This window comes from Perca fluviatilis, chromosome 17, assembly GCF_010015445.1.
Source record: "Perca fluviatilis chromosome 17, GENO_Pfluv_1.0, whole genome shotgun sequence".
Taxonomy (NCBI): domain Eukaryota; kingdom Metazoa; phylum Chordata; class Actinopteri; order Perciformes; family Percidae; genus Perca; species Perca fluviatilis.
Window position 1 is genome coordinate 30,711,706 of NC_053128.1, and position 17,145 is coordinate 30,728,850.

At 43.1% G+C, this 17,145-nt stretch overlaps 1 protein-coding gene across 3 annotated transcripts in view; it reads right to left on the bottom strand.

Moving 5' to 3' along the window:
* Nucleotides 1-17,145, bottom strand: part of LOC120545874 (seizure 6-like protein) — a 119,076-nt gene that overhangs the window by 12,475 nt on the left and 89,456 nt on the right. For all 3 annotated transcript variants that reach the window (XM_039780500.1, XM_039780499.1, XM_039780501.1), the window contains exons 11-12: nt 5,471-5,665; nt 3,410-3,601 (exon numbers count right to left, since the gene is read on the bottom strand). In XM_039780500.1, coding sequence (XP_039636434.1) covers nt 3,410-3,601; nt 5,471-5,665 — 387 coding nt within the window. The remainder of the gene's footprint in view (nt 1-3,409; nt 3,602-5,470; nt 5,666-17,145) is intronic.

Here is a 17,145-nt window from a genome sequence, read left to right on the forward strand (position 1 = left end):
GTGAGCTACGCGCCGGATGTCAGGCTTTTGATCCTGGAAACGTACTTCCGTTGATCCAGACTCCATCAGAAATTGAGAAGCAGTAGCAGGCCAAAAGGCGCACATATACTGGACGCAGAGGTCCAGGGTTTGAGTCCGACCTGTGGTTATTTCCTGCATGTCTTTCCCCTCTCTCTCTCTCTCTCTCTCCCTCCTTTCTCACCTAGCTGTCCTGTCGATTAAAGGCGGAAAAGCTCCCCCCCAAAAATTGTCAGTGTCAGTTAAGCCTCTTTCCGACCAAGTAGTTACAGGAACGTAGTTTTAGGAAAAGTCCACTTCTAAACAGATCTACTAACTACTCTCCCCCCAAAACAGGTTTTTCCCATTTGCATTTGCAGTGGCCAAGTTGCCATAGGGACTATAGGAGGGGTAAGGGAGGGATGTAGGCACGGCAACGGTCTTTATAGCGTTAAAATCAGAAAACAAATACACCAAAAAGTTAGCCTGACATGGTCTCTCTATGTCTCTCCACCATATAACACTCTCTCTCTTCAGTCTCTCTCTATCTCTCTCCACCATATAACGCTCTCTCTCTTCAGTCTCTCTCTATCTCTCTCCACCATATAACGCTCTCTCTCTTCAGTCTCTCTCTATGTCTCTCCACCATATAACGCTCTCTCTCTTCAGTCTCTCTCTATGTCTCTCCACCATATAACGCTCTCTCTCTTCAGTCTCTCTCTATGTCTCTCCACCATATAACGCTCTCTCTCTTCAGTCTCTCTCTATCTCTCTCCACCATATAACGCTCTCTCTCTATCTCGCTCCACCATATAACGCTCTCTCTCTATCTCGCTCCACCATATAAGGCAAGCATGATTTCGGGCAGTTGTTGAGGCTCCTCCGCTGAGGATTTTAAAATGAATGCGCTGTCGATATCTTCTGTAACAGACGCGATGGTGGAATCTACACATCTCAACAAATTCAACCCAAGCGTTCTTTGGTGACGTGATTGATTCTGTTACTGTTGATCATCTGTCCGACAATCTGATTGGTCCGAACAGATCCTGTTCGGGCAATAATTGCTTCTCAACGGAGCGACTCCAGACCGAACTTCCCGACCTCGAATTTTGTGGGCGGGGCAAAGTTCGGCTGGCATCCAGGCAACCAAAAAGTATGAACTAAATACTAAATCTAATGTATATAGCATATTTGTCATAATTTAAACAAGTCTCCCGAAGAGAAACGGGTATCTCTCTCTCTCTCCCCCGCCTCTGCCGGCTGCGGTGTGGACGTGTGTGTGTGTGTGTGTGTGTGTGTGTGTGTGTGTGTGTGTGTGTGTGTGTGTGTGTGTGTGTGACGGCCGGACAGCGAGGTTGTCAAGCCCGCAGGGCACGCTTGTGGAGTTGTGGATCACGGAGATTAGTTTTGTTAGGACGTTGACCAACGTTAGCTGACGTTAGCTTCTCTGTGTTGCCAGATCTCTGGCGAGTTTGTTCCTGAGACAGAAACTACGGAGCCCCCCTGGTCCCACTTTGTCAAAAAAATTAATTATAACTATCTTGTGGCCACGAGATAGTATCTTGAGGCCTCAAGATACTATCTCGTGGCCACGAGATAGTATCTTGATAGTATCTTGAGGCCTCAAGATACTATCTTGTGGCCACGAGATAACTATCTTAGGATAGAGGATACTAGACAAGATACTATCTTGAGGCCTCAAGATACTATCTCGTGGCCACAAGATAGTATCTCGAGGCCTCAAGGTACTATCAAGATACTATCTCGTGGCCACAAGATAGTATCTTGAGGCCTCAAGATACTATCTCGTGGCCACAAGATAGTTATAATTAATTTTTTTGACAAAGTGTGACCAGGGGGGCTCCGTAAGAAACAGATCTCAAACAAAGTTAATTTTCTCTTTTTATTTTCTTTTAGTGCCAGAATGTTCTGGAGATATGTGGCTTGTGAAAAATGGGTCCAGTATCTACTTTGGGGACTATGGGGGCGAATGAATCGCTCATATTCTGTGTTCACGTTAGGGCTGGGCAATATATAGATGTTATATTGATATCGCGATATGAACCTAGTATCGTCTTAGATTTTGGATATCGTAATATCGTAATATGTTAAGTGTTGTCTTTTCCTGGTTTTACAGGCTGCATTACAGTAAAGTGATGTACATTTCTGAACTTACCAGACTGTTCTAGCTGTTCTAGTAGTTACCTTTACCCACTAAGCCATTAAATCACTTCTGGAGATTATTTATCAAAAATCTCATTGTGTAAATAACATTTTGTTAAAGCCAACCAATAGCCAACCATACAATATCGTCGCAATATCGTCATCTAGGTATTTGGTCAAGAATATCGTGATATTTGATTAGCTCTATATCGCCCAGCCCTAGTTCACGTTCCCATTGGAATCACAGAGACAGGACACTACCCTGAGTTGGGGCGTCTCGGTTCTAAACCATCTCTGCTGTAAACCATGGGACCGTTCCAGCCAACAAGTTTACCAGCTTTTTCCACATGTTTAGTCTTTTCTTTGCACTAGAAACCCACACTGAGGGCTAGATTTATCAAGCCGTTTTCGCTTGTTTCCAGGCGCTAATTGGTCGCAAAGACGGACGTAACCGATGCGGGCTATTAACAAACAGGGCGCACTTGGGTAAAATGGCAGATTGTCTGCCGCATGAGCGAGAAGAGATAAGTTGCGCTTTCAATATGAGTTTGTGGGAGGGTTGTGGGGAAAGTTGAGTTCCACCCAAAAAGGTGGGAGGATAAGCGCTAAGTGCCCCTAATTATATATCCCGTGGTATTTACAAAGTCAGTAAGAGCGCGCCTCTATTCTGCGGGGGAAATTCTCCGCCTCTTTAAAGCAGGTCTAAACCAGCCGCAGTCGAGTTTCCTCGTAGACCTTTATATGCCACTGGTGAAATGGCAACAGTAATTTGAGCAAGACGAAGACATAGGCGAGGCTGAAAATATTTTTAAACACAAGAATCACACTTTGTCAGTGAACACAACATCATTTAGCGTTACAGATCAAGCAGCCATGAAATATTAGAGTTACTAGAAGAAATCAAAGATGAAATTGAATCTCCGACTCAGCGTTCACATCCCATTCCAGCAGTTGTTAAACTCCTCGCTACATTACAAATATATTGGCATCAGGATCATTTCAAACAGTCATAGCATCAGCAGTGGGAATATCGCAGTCTGCACTCAGTCATACCATAACACCAGTACCGCTTTGCTACAGCGCAATCTATGGTATAGTTGGCGGAGAAAGACGCTGATTGCCTGATGGGTGTCAGGGTTGATAAATACTACGCAAAATGTGGAAGCATAGCGTGCGCTATTACCGAACTCGCATAAACAGACGCAGCGCAAACTGCGCTAGTGTTAGTAAATCAGGCCCTGATACTCACAAACGCAGTGAGGGAGTCGAGACGTCCACACGGGGGTCCCCGGCTCGCGGCCGTAGCAGGTAACGGTGGCGCCGCCCTGCAGGATGAAGCCGGGCTTGCAGCTGTACTGAATGGTCGTCCCCACCAAGAGTTTGGGGTCGGACAGAGACCTGGTGGAGTGCTCCACGTGGCCAGGATCTGAGCAGTACATGACTGAGAAAAGAGAGGAATATACAGTATGAAAAAACAGACACATTTGGGGGGGCCTATTTTAACGCCTGGCGCAAGTGCGTTTAGGGCATGTAGGAATCCACTTTTGCTAGTTTAACGGTAGAAAACAGGGTCTGTGTGCCGGGCGCCTGGTTCTAAAGGGTTGTACTTAGTGTCTTCATTAATCAGAGGTGTGTTTTGGGTGTAACATGCAATCAACCAATCAGAGATCATCTCCCATTCCCTTTAAAAGCCAGGTTTGTAGCTTGGCGCATTGCTGTTATGATGGAGGATTTGCTAAACAGGAAGGAAAGATTTTCAGGAGAAGAAACTGATCTGCTCGTGCGTGAAGTGAAAGCGTGCGAGCAGATCATATCATAACACTATTTCACATTGTAATATTGTTATTTGTAATCTTCTGCATGTGTGTGTGCGTGTGTGTGTGTGCTGCTGTGTGTCCCTGTGTGTGTAACAAGCATAGTGTGAGCGCGCTGTGCACGAGCCTAGGAGCATTTTACTAATGCTCTGTTAAAATAACAATGAAATGCTGCGTTATTGACTTTAGACCAGGTTTTTGTTGGTCAATGGTGCGATCACTTCCCGCTGCCTCAAGATAGCAATACGCCCAGAATGCACCTGAACACACCTCCCTGTAAGACCAGCACGCCCAGAATGCACCTGAACACATCTTCCTGTAAGACCAGCACGCCCAGAATGCACCTGAACACATCTTCCTGTAAGACCAGCATGCCCAGAATGCACCTGAACACACCTCCCTGTAAGACCAGCACGCCCAGAATGCACCTGAACACACCTCCCTGTAAGACCAGCACGCCCATGGGCGCAGAGATGGGCGGAGGTGCATTTGCTATTTAAACGATGCAGGCGCTGGACGGGAAATTGACAACTGGGTCGGTCTTAAACTAGCAAAGACACTTGGGTCTGGCTTTGCGCTGCCCTGGGTTGCAAGTTAGGGCCAATAGACATTCATACCATCCAAACTTATTATTTTGATAGCTAGATAAAAGTAAAATAGTATATATATACAGTATATATATATATTAAACACACCATGCATAGTTAGACTAGTAGATTTCAAAAGTATTGTAACCTATAACGGAGGTCAAGTTGCACTTGTCGTCCTCAAAATTAACCCGGTCTGTTTTGCTTGTTTATAAAGCATAAAGTTTTGAAACATGATAGATTCTTCAGAAATTATCTTCTGAACATAGTCCTACTGAGAAACACAGAGAGAGCTGTGTGGAGCTGAGAGTCTTAATTAGCTTTGTAGCAGCTCATTTGGCAACGGCTTGAATGTAACGGACGTTCATTAATATCAAAAAGTCACGCACTAAAGCTTTAAATTCATGGTCAATTAACCTCATTTACATGAATTTATACCTAATTTTGGAGTTGAAAAAGTGCAAATTGTGAATTATTTTGAGTAATAGTAAAGATCAGAGGAGCGTACTGTAGGTTGATGGATTCTCACATATCCTACTTTAACAGATGTCAATGTTTAGTCTGATATACTTATATAAAACTTTTTTATTGTCTTTTTTTTAATGGCAGCACATCTGTATCACATCTGTGGTCTGGGAAGAAAACAGATTCTATAAAATGTAATAAAACACCCAAAATTCAATCATTCAAGAGGGTTGTATGGAACCATCCATGTTATTTTTGAGAGGCGTGAGAGTCCCGTAACGTTACAGTAAACGGGAAACATCACCGTTTCCTCGGTCGCTTCATCTCTTTTCTTTTTCTCTTTCTCTGTGAAATGAAGCTGACTTCAAGAGCAGTTGGAAATGTTGATTATATTAGGTATCAAAAACACACACAAAGAGATGTATAAATAAAAGTGGAACTGACTCTTTTCACAGAATGGCGGCTGGGAGCTCCAGGACAGGTCTAGCTGACAGGTGAGGGTCTCCCGCCCCACCAGGTCATAGCCGGGGTCGCACTGGTAGGTGATCCGAGCCCCGCGCACCAGCGCAATGTGGGATGTGGTCTTCCAGCCGTTCTGGATCTCAGGCAGGTCTGGACAGGAGTCGTTTCGGGACACCTCTGAGTAAAAACAAAACAAAGACACGGTTGATTAAAGCCATGTTCACACATGGTTTCCTGTCCAGCGCCCGCGTCGTTTAAACAGCAAATGCACCTGTGCCCATCTGCGCGTCCATGGGCGTGCTGGTCTTACAGGGAGGTGTGTTCAGGTGCATTCTGGGCGTGCTGGTCTTACAGGGAGGTGTGTTCAGGTGCATTCTGGGGCGTGCTGGTCTTACAGGGAGGTGTGTTCAGGTGCATTCTGGACGTGCTGGTCTTATAGGGAGGTGTGTTCAGGTGCATTCTGGGTGTGCTGGTCTTACAGGGAGGTGTGTTCAGGTGCATTCTGGGGCGTGCTGGTCTTACAGGGAGGTGTGTTCAGGTGCATTCTGGGCGTGCTGGTCTTACAGGGAGGTGTGTTCAGGTGCATTCTGGGGTGTGCTGGTCTTACAGGGAGGTGTGTTCAGGTGCATTCTTGGGCGTGCTGGTCTTACAGGGAGGTGTGTTCAGGTGCATTCTGGGCGTGCTGGTCTTACAGGGAGGTGTGTTCAGGTGCATTCTCGAAGCATGCTGGTCTTACAGGGAGGTGTGTTCAGGTGCATTCTGGGCGTGCTGGTCTTACAGGGAGGGGTGTGTTCAGGTGCATTCTCGGGCGCTGGTCTTACAGGGAGGTGTGTTCAGGTGCATTCTGGGGCGTGCTGGTCTTACAGGGAGGTGTGTTCAGGTGCATTCTGGGCGTGCTGGTCTTACAGGGAGGTGTGTTCAGGTGCATTCTGGGCGTGCTGGTCTTATACAGGAGGTGTGTTCAGGTGCATTCTGGGCGTGCTGGTCTTACAGGGAGGTGTGTTCAGGTGCATTCTGGGCGTGCTGGTCTTACAGGGAGGTGTGTTCAGGTGCATTCTGGGCGCATGCTGGTCTTACAGGGAGGTGTGTTCAGGTGCATTCTGGGTGTGCTGGTCTTACAGGGAGGTGTGTTCAGGTGCATTCTGGGCGTGCTGGTCTTACAGGGAGGTGTGTTCAGGTGCATTCTGGGCGTGCTGGTCTTACAGGGAGGTGTGTTCAGGTGCATTCTGGGCGTGCTGGTCTTACAGGGAGGTGTGTTCAGGTGCATTCTGGGCGTGCTGGTCTTACAGGGAGGTGTGTTCAGGTGCATTCTGGGCGTGCTGGTCTTACAGGGAGGTGTGTTCAGGTGCATTCTGGGGCGTGCTGGTCTTACAGGGAGGTGTGTTCAGGTGCATTCTGGGGCGTGCTGGTCTTACAGGGAGGTGTGTTCAGGTGCATTCTGGGCGCATGCTGTTCTTACAGGGAGGTGTGTTCAGGTGCATTCTGGGCGTGCTGGTCTTACAGGGAGGTGTGTTCAGGTGCATTCTGGGCGTGCTGGTCTTACAGGGAGGTGTGTTCAGGTGCATTCTGGGCGTGCTGGTCTTACAGGGAGGTGTGTTCAGGTGCATTCTGGGCGAGCTGCTCTTACAGGGAGATGTGTTCAGGTGCATTCTGGGGCGTGCTGGTCTTACAGGAAGGTGTGTTCAGGTGCATTCTGGACGTGCTGGTCTTATAGGGAGGTGTGTTCAGGTGCATTCTGGGTGTGCTGGTCTTACAGGGAGGTGTGTTCAGGTGCATTCTGGGGCGTGCTGGTCTTACAGGGAGGTGTGTTCAGGTGCATTCTGGGCGTGCTGGTCTTACAGGGAGGTGTGTTCAGGTGCATTCTGGGGGCGTGCTGGTCTTACAGGGAGGTGTGTTCAGGTGCATTCTTGGGCGTGCTGGTCTTACAGGGAGGTGTGTTCAGGTGCATTCTTGGCGTATTTCTATCTTGAGGCAGCGGGAAGCGATCGCATCATTAACCAACAAAAACCTGGTCTAAAGTCAATAACGCAGCATTCATTGAGGTTTTAAAAATTGCTTATATATATAGTTTTAAGTCTGGAACCGAGCCAACCAGCTACGAGATGATTGGTGACCATAAAACATTAGATTCGGCGCACAAAAAACATTTTTGAAAACGGCAAAAAACAGGCAAAGGTACAAGACCGTGTACGTAAACTATCACAGACTTCAATGGCAGAAGCTCGCTCCAGCCGTTCGCACTTTCGCGAGTACAGTAAACGTTTCTATGGTAACAACGAGTTGGACAAATCAGAGACGTTGCTGTTACGCTTAGGATTGTGGGTAATGAAGTTGTTATCCAAGACATCGCGAATAAAAGACATTTATCTCAAAACAAGGTTGGTGCCCCATGAACTTTTGGCTTTCTGACTGGAGGGATTTTTGCAGTTCCTAGAACCCTTTTTTTCTCGTGTTCCGACTGGACCAATTTGGGGATTTTTAAGTTCCTCTGTTCCTCTAACTCTTCCATCTCCTACTTCAGGGCAGGGCAGCTTTTCGCTGTTCCCTTCTCAGCATCGGGACCTAGGTCAACGAGGGTCGGGTTTCCGGTACAGACAGACCAACAACGGGACAATTTTAACAATTTTCGCCATCTTATTCATCGCTAAATTCACTTCTGACAACGTTTTAGGCGAAAAATGAACTGTTTCAATTTTGAATATAGGCAGTCTTGCGAAAACTGATGCCGAATTGACAATTTGCTTCAAAGTTTTCGGAGGTGGAAGCTCCATGAAGTGAGGAGACAGCCAGCAGGCGCCTGCCCCAGCCGCTAGCTCGTCGCTGGGCCAGTCCTGCTCAGAGACCCCGCTGTGAGCTGGAGGTCTCTCAGACCGCTCTAACTCACTCACAACACACACACACACACACACACACACACACACACACACACACACACACACACACACACCCCGGTGTAAGCTGGAGGTCTCTCAGACCGGTCTCGTAAATAACAGGCTTTTATTTCGCCGTTGACGGTTCGCTTGTTTAAATATCACAACACATGTCCATCATAAGATCAACGGGAACCTGTGGTTAACTGTCTTTTCGGAGTTAAACTCCACACACACACACACACACACACACACACACACACACACACACACACACACACACACACACACACACACACACACACACACACACACACACACACATCTGTATTACTATCTTTGTGGGGACATATCATTGAAATAATGCATTCCCTAGCCCCTTACCCTAACCTTAACCATCACAACTAAATGTCTAACCTTAACCCTTACTCTAACCTTAACCATCACAACTAAATGTCTAACCTTAACCCTTACCCTCACCCTAACCATAACTTAATTCTAACCCTAATCCTAAAACCAAGTCTTAACCCTCAAACAGCCCTTTAAACTCGTGGGGACCAGCATTTTGGTCCCCACGAGGCTGTGCAGACCCCACAAGTATACTGTAGTCCCCAGTTTTTGGACCCCACGAATATAGTAAAACAGGTACACACACACACACACACACACACACAGCGCAGCAGGCAGAGGTGGGGGAGAGAGAGATACCCGTTTCTCTTCGGGAGACTTGTTTAAATTATGACAAATATGCTATATACATTAGATTTAGTATTCAGTTCATACTTTTTTTTGTGTATTTGTTTTTTGATTTTAACGCTATGAAGAACGTTGCCGTGCTTGCATCACTCCCTTACCCCTCCTATAGTCCCTATGGCCACTTGGCCAGTGTGAATTCCCAAATGGTAAAACCTGTTTTGGGGGAGAGTAGTTAGTAGATCTGCTTAGAAGAAGGACTTTTCCTAAAACTACATTCCTGTAACTACTTGGTCGGAAAGCGGCGGCTTATGTGAGCATATACAATCGCTGTTCCCTTGTCGTAGCTGGTTTTAAGTCCACCATCGACGGTTACCATTTCATGGCTTATACTCCAATTGTCAATGGAGAAGTTGTATTGTCTTCTTACTTCCGCAGTCGGCTGTGGGCGGGACTGTTGAGGTCTATTTGTTTAATCTAACAACGCTCCACATAGCACACTTTGGGATACCATAGCAGTAGCTGCTTTTTTTTTTGTTAACTACAATTCAATCAGGAGAGACTTCGTTTGCAGATAGGCAAAATATTTATTGTACAACTGCATGATAAAATGTCCAAAGTCTTTTGGAGATTAGACTCCATTGAATTAAAAATATTTTGAAAGGGGTAGAGAACAGGAACATAACCCCCCGATGGGCGGCAGGGAAGGTGGGGGGGTCGAGCGCTTTGCCTGAAACGACAGCTGACAGCACAGGGAGAGAACAGATTTAAATCAGAGTTGTAATGCTGTGATTGGCCCTTGAATTTCGTGGCCCAGTCTGATTGGTTTAACTGAAAGTATTGCTTCTAAACAGCTGATTTGATTTAAGAAGAAAGTGTAGTGATTGGGTTAATGACGTCTTCCTGAAAAGAATTTGCGCCGAGCTTCATGAGCACCCCTGTCAACTTTTTGTTGTTTTTTGCCTAATAGCTCCTTTATGATATCGGCGTTGCTCGTGTTTCCAGTTCATCTCCAGTGAACCCACCTCCGCAGCATCTAGGGGCAAGAAGAAATCAAGACAAACAACAACGGGAGATTTGATTTAGACGTGACGCTGGTGAGGAAGGATCCCTCGCAGCACAGAAGATTGATGGACTTATTGTGCGACTACTTGACCGTGTGACAGAATGATGGATTGTATCTGCGTTGGACGGTTTTCAAATATCAGAAGAGAACGGTTTTTGCCTCTGAAGCTGCCGTTTGGAGTCAGTTTTAAATCAGACTCCCACTGAAACCGCCCGCAGTAAAAAATTATCACAAGCTGTCAGTTATCTGTCACAACTGTGTCCATCTGCTACAGAAAACTATTTTTTTTATATTTATTATGTGCTGTCAGAGATTTTTTTTGCAAAGAAATGTTACGTGATAACCACTAAATAAACAACAGATCATGGCCATGAGATGCGGCCGAATAGTCTCAATTTAAAGGTCCAATGACATGGTGCTCTTTGGATGCTTTTATATAGACCTTAGTGGTCCCCTAATACTGTATCTGAAGTCTCTTTTATATAGGCCTTAGTGGTCCTCTAATACTGTATCTGAAGTCTCTTTTATATAGGCCTTAGTGGTCCTCTAATACTGTATCTGAAGTCTCTTTTATATAGACCTTAGTGGTCCCCTAATACTGTATCTGAAGTCTCTTATATAGACCTTAGTGGTCCTCTAATACTGTATCTGAAGTCTCTTTTATATAGACCTTAGTGGTCCCCTAATACTGTATCTGAAGTCTCTTTTATATAGACCTTAGTGGTCCCCTAATACTGTATCTGAAGTCTCTTTTATATAGGCCTTAGTGGTCCCCTAATACTGTATCTGAAGTCTCTTTTATATAGACCTTAGTGGTCCCCTAATACTGTATCCGAAGTCTCTTTTATATAGACCTTAGTGGTCCCCTAATACTGTATCTGAAGTATCTTTTATATAGACCTTAGTGGTCCCCTAATACTGTATCTGAAGTCTCTTTTATATAGACCTTAGTGGTCCCCTAATACTGTATCTGAAGTCTCTTTTATATAGGCCTTAGTGGTCCCCTAATACTGTATCTGAAGTCTCTTTTATAGAGACCTTAGTGGTCCCCTAATACTGTATCTGAAGTCTCTTTTATATAGACCTTACTGGTCCCCTAATACTGCATATGAAGTCTCTTTTATATACATCGAAAATATCTAACTGGAGAGACGAGGAGATAACGGAAACTTCTTTTCATCAACAACGATGAAACAGAATGCATTTCCCATTCGCTTCTGCCACAGTTTATTTCCTGCGGAGTCCAATAATTCAAACAAGCAAACATTGTGGTCCCAAAAACTCCCAGACTGGCACTTGATACCACAAGTGGATTGTTTAAAATATAAGATAAATGGAACGAGGCATTTGTGGATGTGGTCAGGGACACATAAGTGCACATTAAGCCAGGCAGACACTAAATGGACTAAGTCGCCCCCAAACTAATTTTGGAACCTGCTAAATTTCTGCCAGATCTGCCGTCTGCTGACATTAAAGCCCCTTTCACACATGCACTGCAGTCCTGGACTTATCTAAACGTTACTCTGAGGAGCTGTATGCGAGAACGCAAATGTCTGAATCAGTTTGTGACGACCCTTCCCAATCTGCTTGCCTGTGGACATCAAACTGTCTTTACCCCGCCAGCTCCCGAGTACATAATGTGTCGTGTCCGATTGAGCCCATGTGTGAACAGAGAAGCTCATGGACCTTTTTCACAGCAGACATGTTGACTTGTCATAGTAGTAAAAGCACAGCTGACATTGATAACCTTAACGATGGCTCAGTTCCATCAAGTGTCCCAGTAAGATATTTCAGTGAGTCAGCATGCACAATACCAGGGCCTCTCCTAAGTGGAATGCAGCCATCATTAATGGTTTAATACCAGGGTCTCTCCTAAGTTGAATGCAGCCATCAGTAATGGTTTAATACCAGGACCTCTCCTAAGTGGAATGCAGCCATCAGTAATAGTTTAATACCAGGGTCTCTCCTAAGTGGAATGCAGCCATCAGTAATGGTTTAATACCAGGGTCTCTCCTAAGTGGAATGCAGCCATCAGTAATGGTTTAATACCAGGGTCTCTCCTAAGTGGAATGCAGCCATCAGTAATGGTTTAATACCAGGGTCTCTCCTAAGTGGAATGCAGCCATCAGTAATGGTTTAATACCAGGGTCTCTCCTAAGTGGAATGCAGCCATCAGTAATGGTTTAATACCAGGACCTCTCCTAAGTGGAATGCAGCCATCAGTTATGGTTTAATACCAGGGCCTCTCCTAAGTGGAATGCAGCCATCAGTAATTCGACTATTATCGAACCTGATTCTTTGGTAATTGTCCTGAGTTTAAATGAGAAAACGGCTTTAGTCACCTATCTCTCAACCCTATCAACAGACAAAAACGTAAAGTGAAAAAAACTCAGATTATATGCAATTAAAATGCTTTCTGCAACATCTGGGCATGGTAACTACAAAATGGTTAAAGACCCTGCTATCGATATTTTTATGATTTCATAACAATCAGGTGGACAAACACAAAAGACTCCTAATGAATCTCTTGCATTACACAGACTCATTAGAACAAAAATATCAAACTCTGAGTAAACTAGATGTTTCCAATTAATGTGTGTTTTCATTGGCGGAAAGCTTTTTGGCTTTATAAAATGGAAAAACTTACAGCGGATGAATGTCTTGCCCTGATTCATGTGTAAGCTTCTCATGTTGTATCTGAGAAGGCCTCACACAGCAGCATGAAGTGATTACAGACACGCAGCAGCAGTCCTTTGATCCTTCTGAAGATCTTTTTCAATCAATAATTCGTCTCATCTTTGATTAAAAGTGCCCGGCACAAAACTTTTTTTTTTGCCATGTTTGTCTCTCTACAAGCTTTAGGATTTAGATCTCCCAGTCAAATGTAATAACAGCCACATCCACAGCCACAGACAACTCTGCTTTCAGATCGATCAAGGAGAAAAAAATCTGGAGTTGTCAGCATGATTAAAAAAAAATTCTGATGTCTGTTTAGTTTCATTTCCACAAAATCTAAGAACCAAGTTAGTTTTTTAGTAAGCTGGCAGGCAAAAACATCCATTGGTGAAATGGAGAGACTGTCCTCCCTGAAAACGCTCCCATAGGTCGTTTGTTCAAGAAGCAATTACGACCTATATTTACGTTTATAGTGGCGGCGCCCTCTAGTGGTCGAAGTAGTTCTGACGGGAGCAAAGCAGGAAGTAAGGTGAGGAAGTATCAAGGGGGGTAAGCTTCGCTTCAGAACTCAAACCTCCCATGGCGCCATTTTGATGCTACCAAACGATCACCTCCCGTTAGCATCCCATTGACTCCCATTCATTTTCACGTCACTTTGACAGCGAATAACTTTACATCTGAAGCGTTTAAAGACTATTTGTCCGTTGTTTATTTCTAAAGAAACACGACAATGTATAAAAGGCTCCATTACCTTGTACCTCACGTTATGGCTCCGTAGCAGACGCTTTTATAAATAATAATAGTAGTCGTTAGCCTAATAATAGGCTAACGATTGTGTCATAACCACGAGACTTACTGTCACACAGTAGAGGAATTACCGTATAGTACAGGAGAAGCTCACAGGCAGTTTGGACTTCCATTAGCTGTTTAGGTTTAATTGCTAATGTTAACTAGCATGTTAGTGATCAGTAATTAGCCTGTGCCTATGTTATCTCCTTACATATACCTACGCTCTCCGTCTCTGTAAGATTGGGAATGATTGAGATTTCTCTCGGCACAGCTACCAGAAGACTTCACACTTTCAGACAGGTTGCTCACGTCACATCTACGTCTTCAAGCTCAGTTGGAGGCTGCTCAGTAACGCTCAGCCAGCACCGGGAAAGAGACTTCTGATATCCTTCACTGGTCTCCGTCCAGAGACATGGGGTCTGGTGGTCCAGTTTATATACCGTCTATGAGAAGTATGTGAGCGCCAAATGTCCTGGTAAGGAGGCAGATTGGTTGGTTGGTTGGGGTGGGCGGGGTGGATGAGTGAAACAAACACAGGGCTTTCACTCAGGAGAATGAAAGTAAACAAAGATTTTTTTTTAAAAGTTTACAAATGTCACGTTCAGCGTCACGTGCGAAACCGGACGTGATGTCACGTCTGATTTCAACTCGAACCACGATCATTCTCTAAACTTAACCAAGTAGTTTCTGTGCCTAAAGCGAACCAAACTGCGACCGTTTCGTTCTCCGGTTTAGATACGAGGCTGTATTTCCGCTCACAGGCGCTAGGGGGGAGCGAGACGACCACCATTCAACCCGAAAAAAAGTCATATAACCATTCCAATGACTCCGAAGCTGTTCAGTTAAGGTAAATTAAGCTAAAAAAAAACTGCATAGTTCCCCTTTAAGATCGCAACAACCTAGGGGGTCGTATTAGTGGGTAGAAAGAAACAACCCATATCGTCGCATGGACTTTGAAGGACTTGTTGGGTTTTCACGGTGTGCGTGCGTGCTTGTATGTGTGTCATCATAGCGAAATGCGGAACTACCAGACGTACCAGACACAAAAACATAGGGAGCATAGGGTCCAGGTTAAAAAGACAAGACACTTAAGGTGAATAAGGTAAACATTTTAACTAATACCATGAAACTTTCCCTGGTTGATTCCTGACATTAAGACAATAATCTTTTGTATTACAAATGTTCTGAACTCATTAGAAAGAACTCATTATTTGAATGGTTAGTTTTACTGTCAAGGAATCTCACAGAGTTTAGTTTTTGGTTTTGTACATTGCCGAAATTGCCTGCCGAGAAGCAATTTACTGCAGTTGAATCAGCTGAAGATTACTGTTATGTTCCCCGCACAGACGGTTTATGTTTTTTCCCTTTTTATTCATGCATTTACAGGCACATTTGCTGCTCTGTTAATTCAAATGTCTCAAGTGAATAACAGCCGAGAACAGAGGAAGAACACAACAAAACCACCTCCAGGATCCACTCTGCCAAGAAGAAAATACAGAACATTAAGACAACAAATTTTCATTGATGTCGAGGAATCTGTCGATTATTTCCTGAATGAATAGATGAGTTGTTTTGGTCTCTAAAATGTCAGAAAATGCTGAAAAATGTGGATCGGGGGGGGCGGCCTCTAGCTCACCCAGTAGGAGCGTTCGCCCCATGTGGGCTGAGTCCGGCAGCAACACACGGTTCGAATCCGACCTGCTACCCTTTGCTGCGTGTCATCCCCCCCCATCTCTCTCCCCCTTTCATATCTATCCACTGCCTAATAAAGGGAAAAGCCCCAAAAATTAATCTTAAAAAAATAAAAATGTGGATCAATGTTTCCCCTAAAAGCCCAAGATGACGTCCTCAAATGTCTCGTTTTTGTCCACAGCTCAAAGATATTCAGTTTACTGTCCCAGAGGAGAGAAGAAACTAGAACAATATTCATATTTAACAAGCTGACATCAGAGAATATTTTTACTTTTTTATATTTATACTTTTTTTTCCATAAGAAATGACTCAAACAGTTAATCGAGCCGAGCCGAGCTGGTACCAGCAGTGGGTAAGCGCCGCTAGTTTCTTTCCTTACTTCGTTACTTTCTTTTCAGCCTGGTCTCACAGAATATTCCGTGAAATTATCACGAATTGTTAACAGCGCATGTCGTGGTGGTGGTGGTGGTACGGAAAGTGTGAAAAATAATAATAAATTGAATTTATATAGCGCTTTTCATGGACTCAAAGTCGCTTCGTGTGGCCACCACGGAAAACAACGCCAATGTAAAGTCAATGAGAAGATGACATTTTCTCCCCGCATGTCATGGATATGTAAGCCCACCCCGACCTTTTCCTTAACTTAAGGGGCCGTGTTCATTTCACGGAATATTCTGTGAGATCAGGTTGTTCTTTTTCGTATGAATGTCAATAATAATTCATGTTACTGTAGAAGGTCCCATTTTGTTTCTCGTATATCTTTTCGTTTTAGTTTTTTTTGGCAAGTAAAAGCAATAATGTTGCTACAAATGGCAGAAAAACTAAACTAAACTAAAGAGAGAAAAAAAAACAAAGCATTGCCAAGCCCGGAGATTCCCTTCTGTTGGCTGTATAATGGTCCATTGCATTCATTGCTATTTCCATTCCATTACTAATTCCACTGTATGACTCATTTCATTCCTTCCTGTCCTTCCTCACCACACACACACACACACACACACACACACACAACACACACACGCTACACACATGCACACACACACACACACCTCGTGCACTACACAAAACCACACACACACACACACACAAACACACACAAAAAACAAAAAAAAAAAAAAAAAAAAAAAAAAAAAAAAAAAAAAAAAAAAAAAAAAAAAAAAAAAAAACACACACACACAAAAACAAAAAAACACACACAAACAAACACACACACACACACACACACACACACACAAAAAAAAAAAAAAAAAAAAAAAAAAAAAAAAAAAAAAAAAAAAAAAAAAAAAAAAAAAAAAAAAAAAAAAAAAAAAAAAAAAAAAAAAAAAAAAAAAAAAAAAAAAAAAAAAAAAAAAAAAAAAAAAAAAAAAAAAAAAAAAAAAAAAAAACAAAAACAAAAAAAAAAACACACACACACAAAAACAAACAAAAAAAAAAAAAAAAAAAAAAAAAAAAAAAAAAAAAAAAAAAAAAAAAAAAAAAAAAAAAAAAAAAAAAAAAAAAAAACAAAAAAAAAAAAAAAAAAAACAAAAACAAAAAAAAAAAAAAAAAACAAAAACAAAAACACACACACACAAACAAAAACAAAAAAAAAAAAAAAAAAAAAAAAAAAAAAAAAAAAAAAAAAAAAAAAAAAAAAAAAAAAAAAAAAAAAAAAAACAAAAAAAAAAACAAAAACAAAAAAAAAAAAAAAAAAAAAAAAAAAAAAAAAAAAAAAAAAAAAAAAAAATCACAAAAAAAAAAAAAAAAAAAATCTTGATTTACTTGATTATTGGTTGAAACCATGTGGGTCCCGGTGAAAGTAACCGGACAGTTATGAATTTTCTAAATTAAAAAAGTCAGGTGTTGGATGCGGGAAGTGCTGTGTGTAAAGG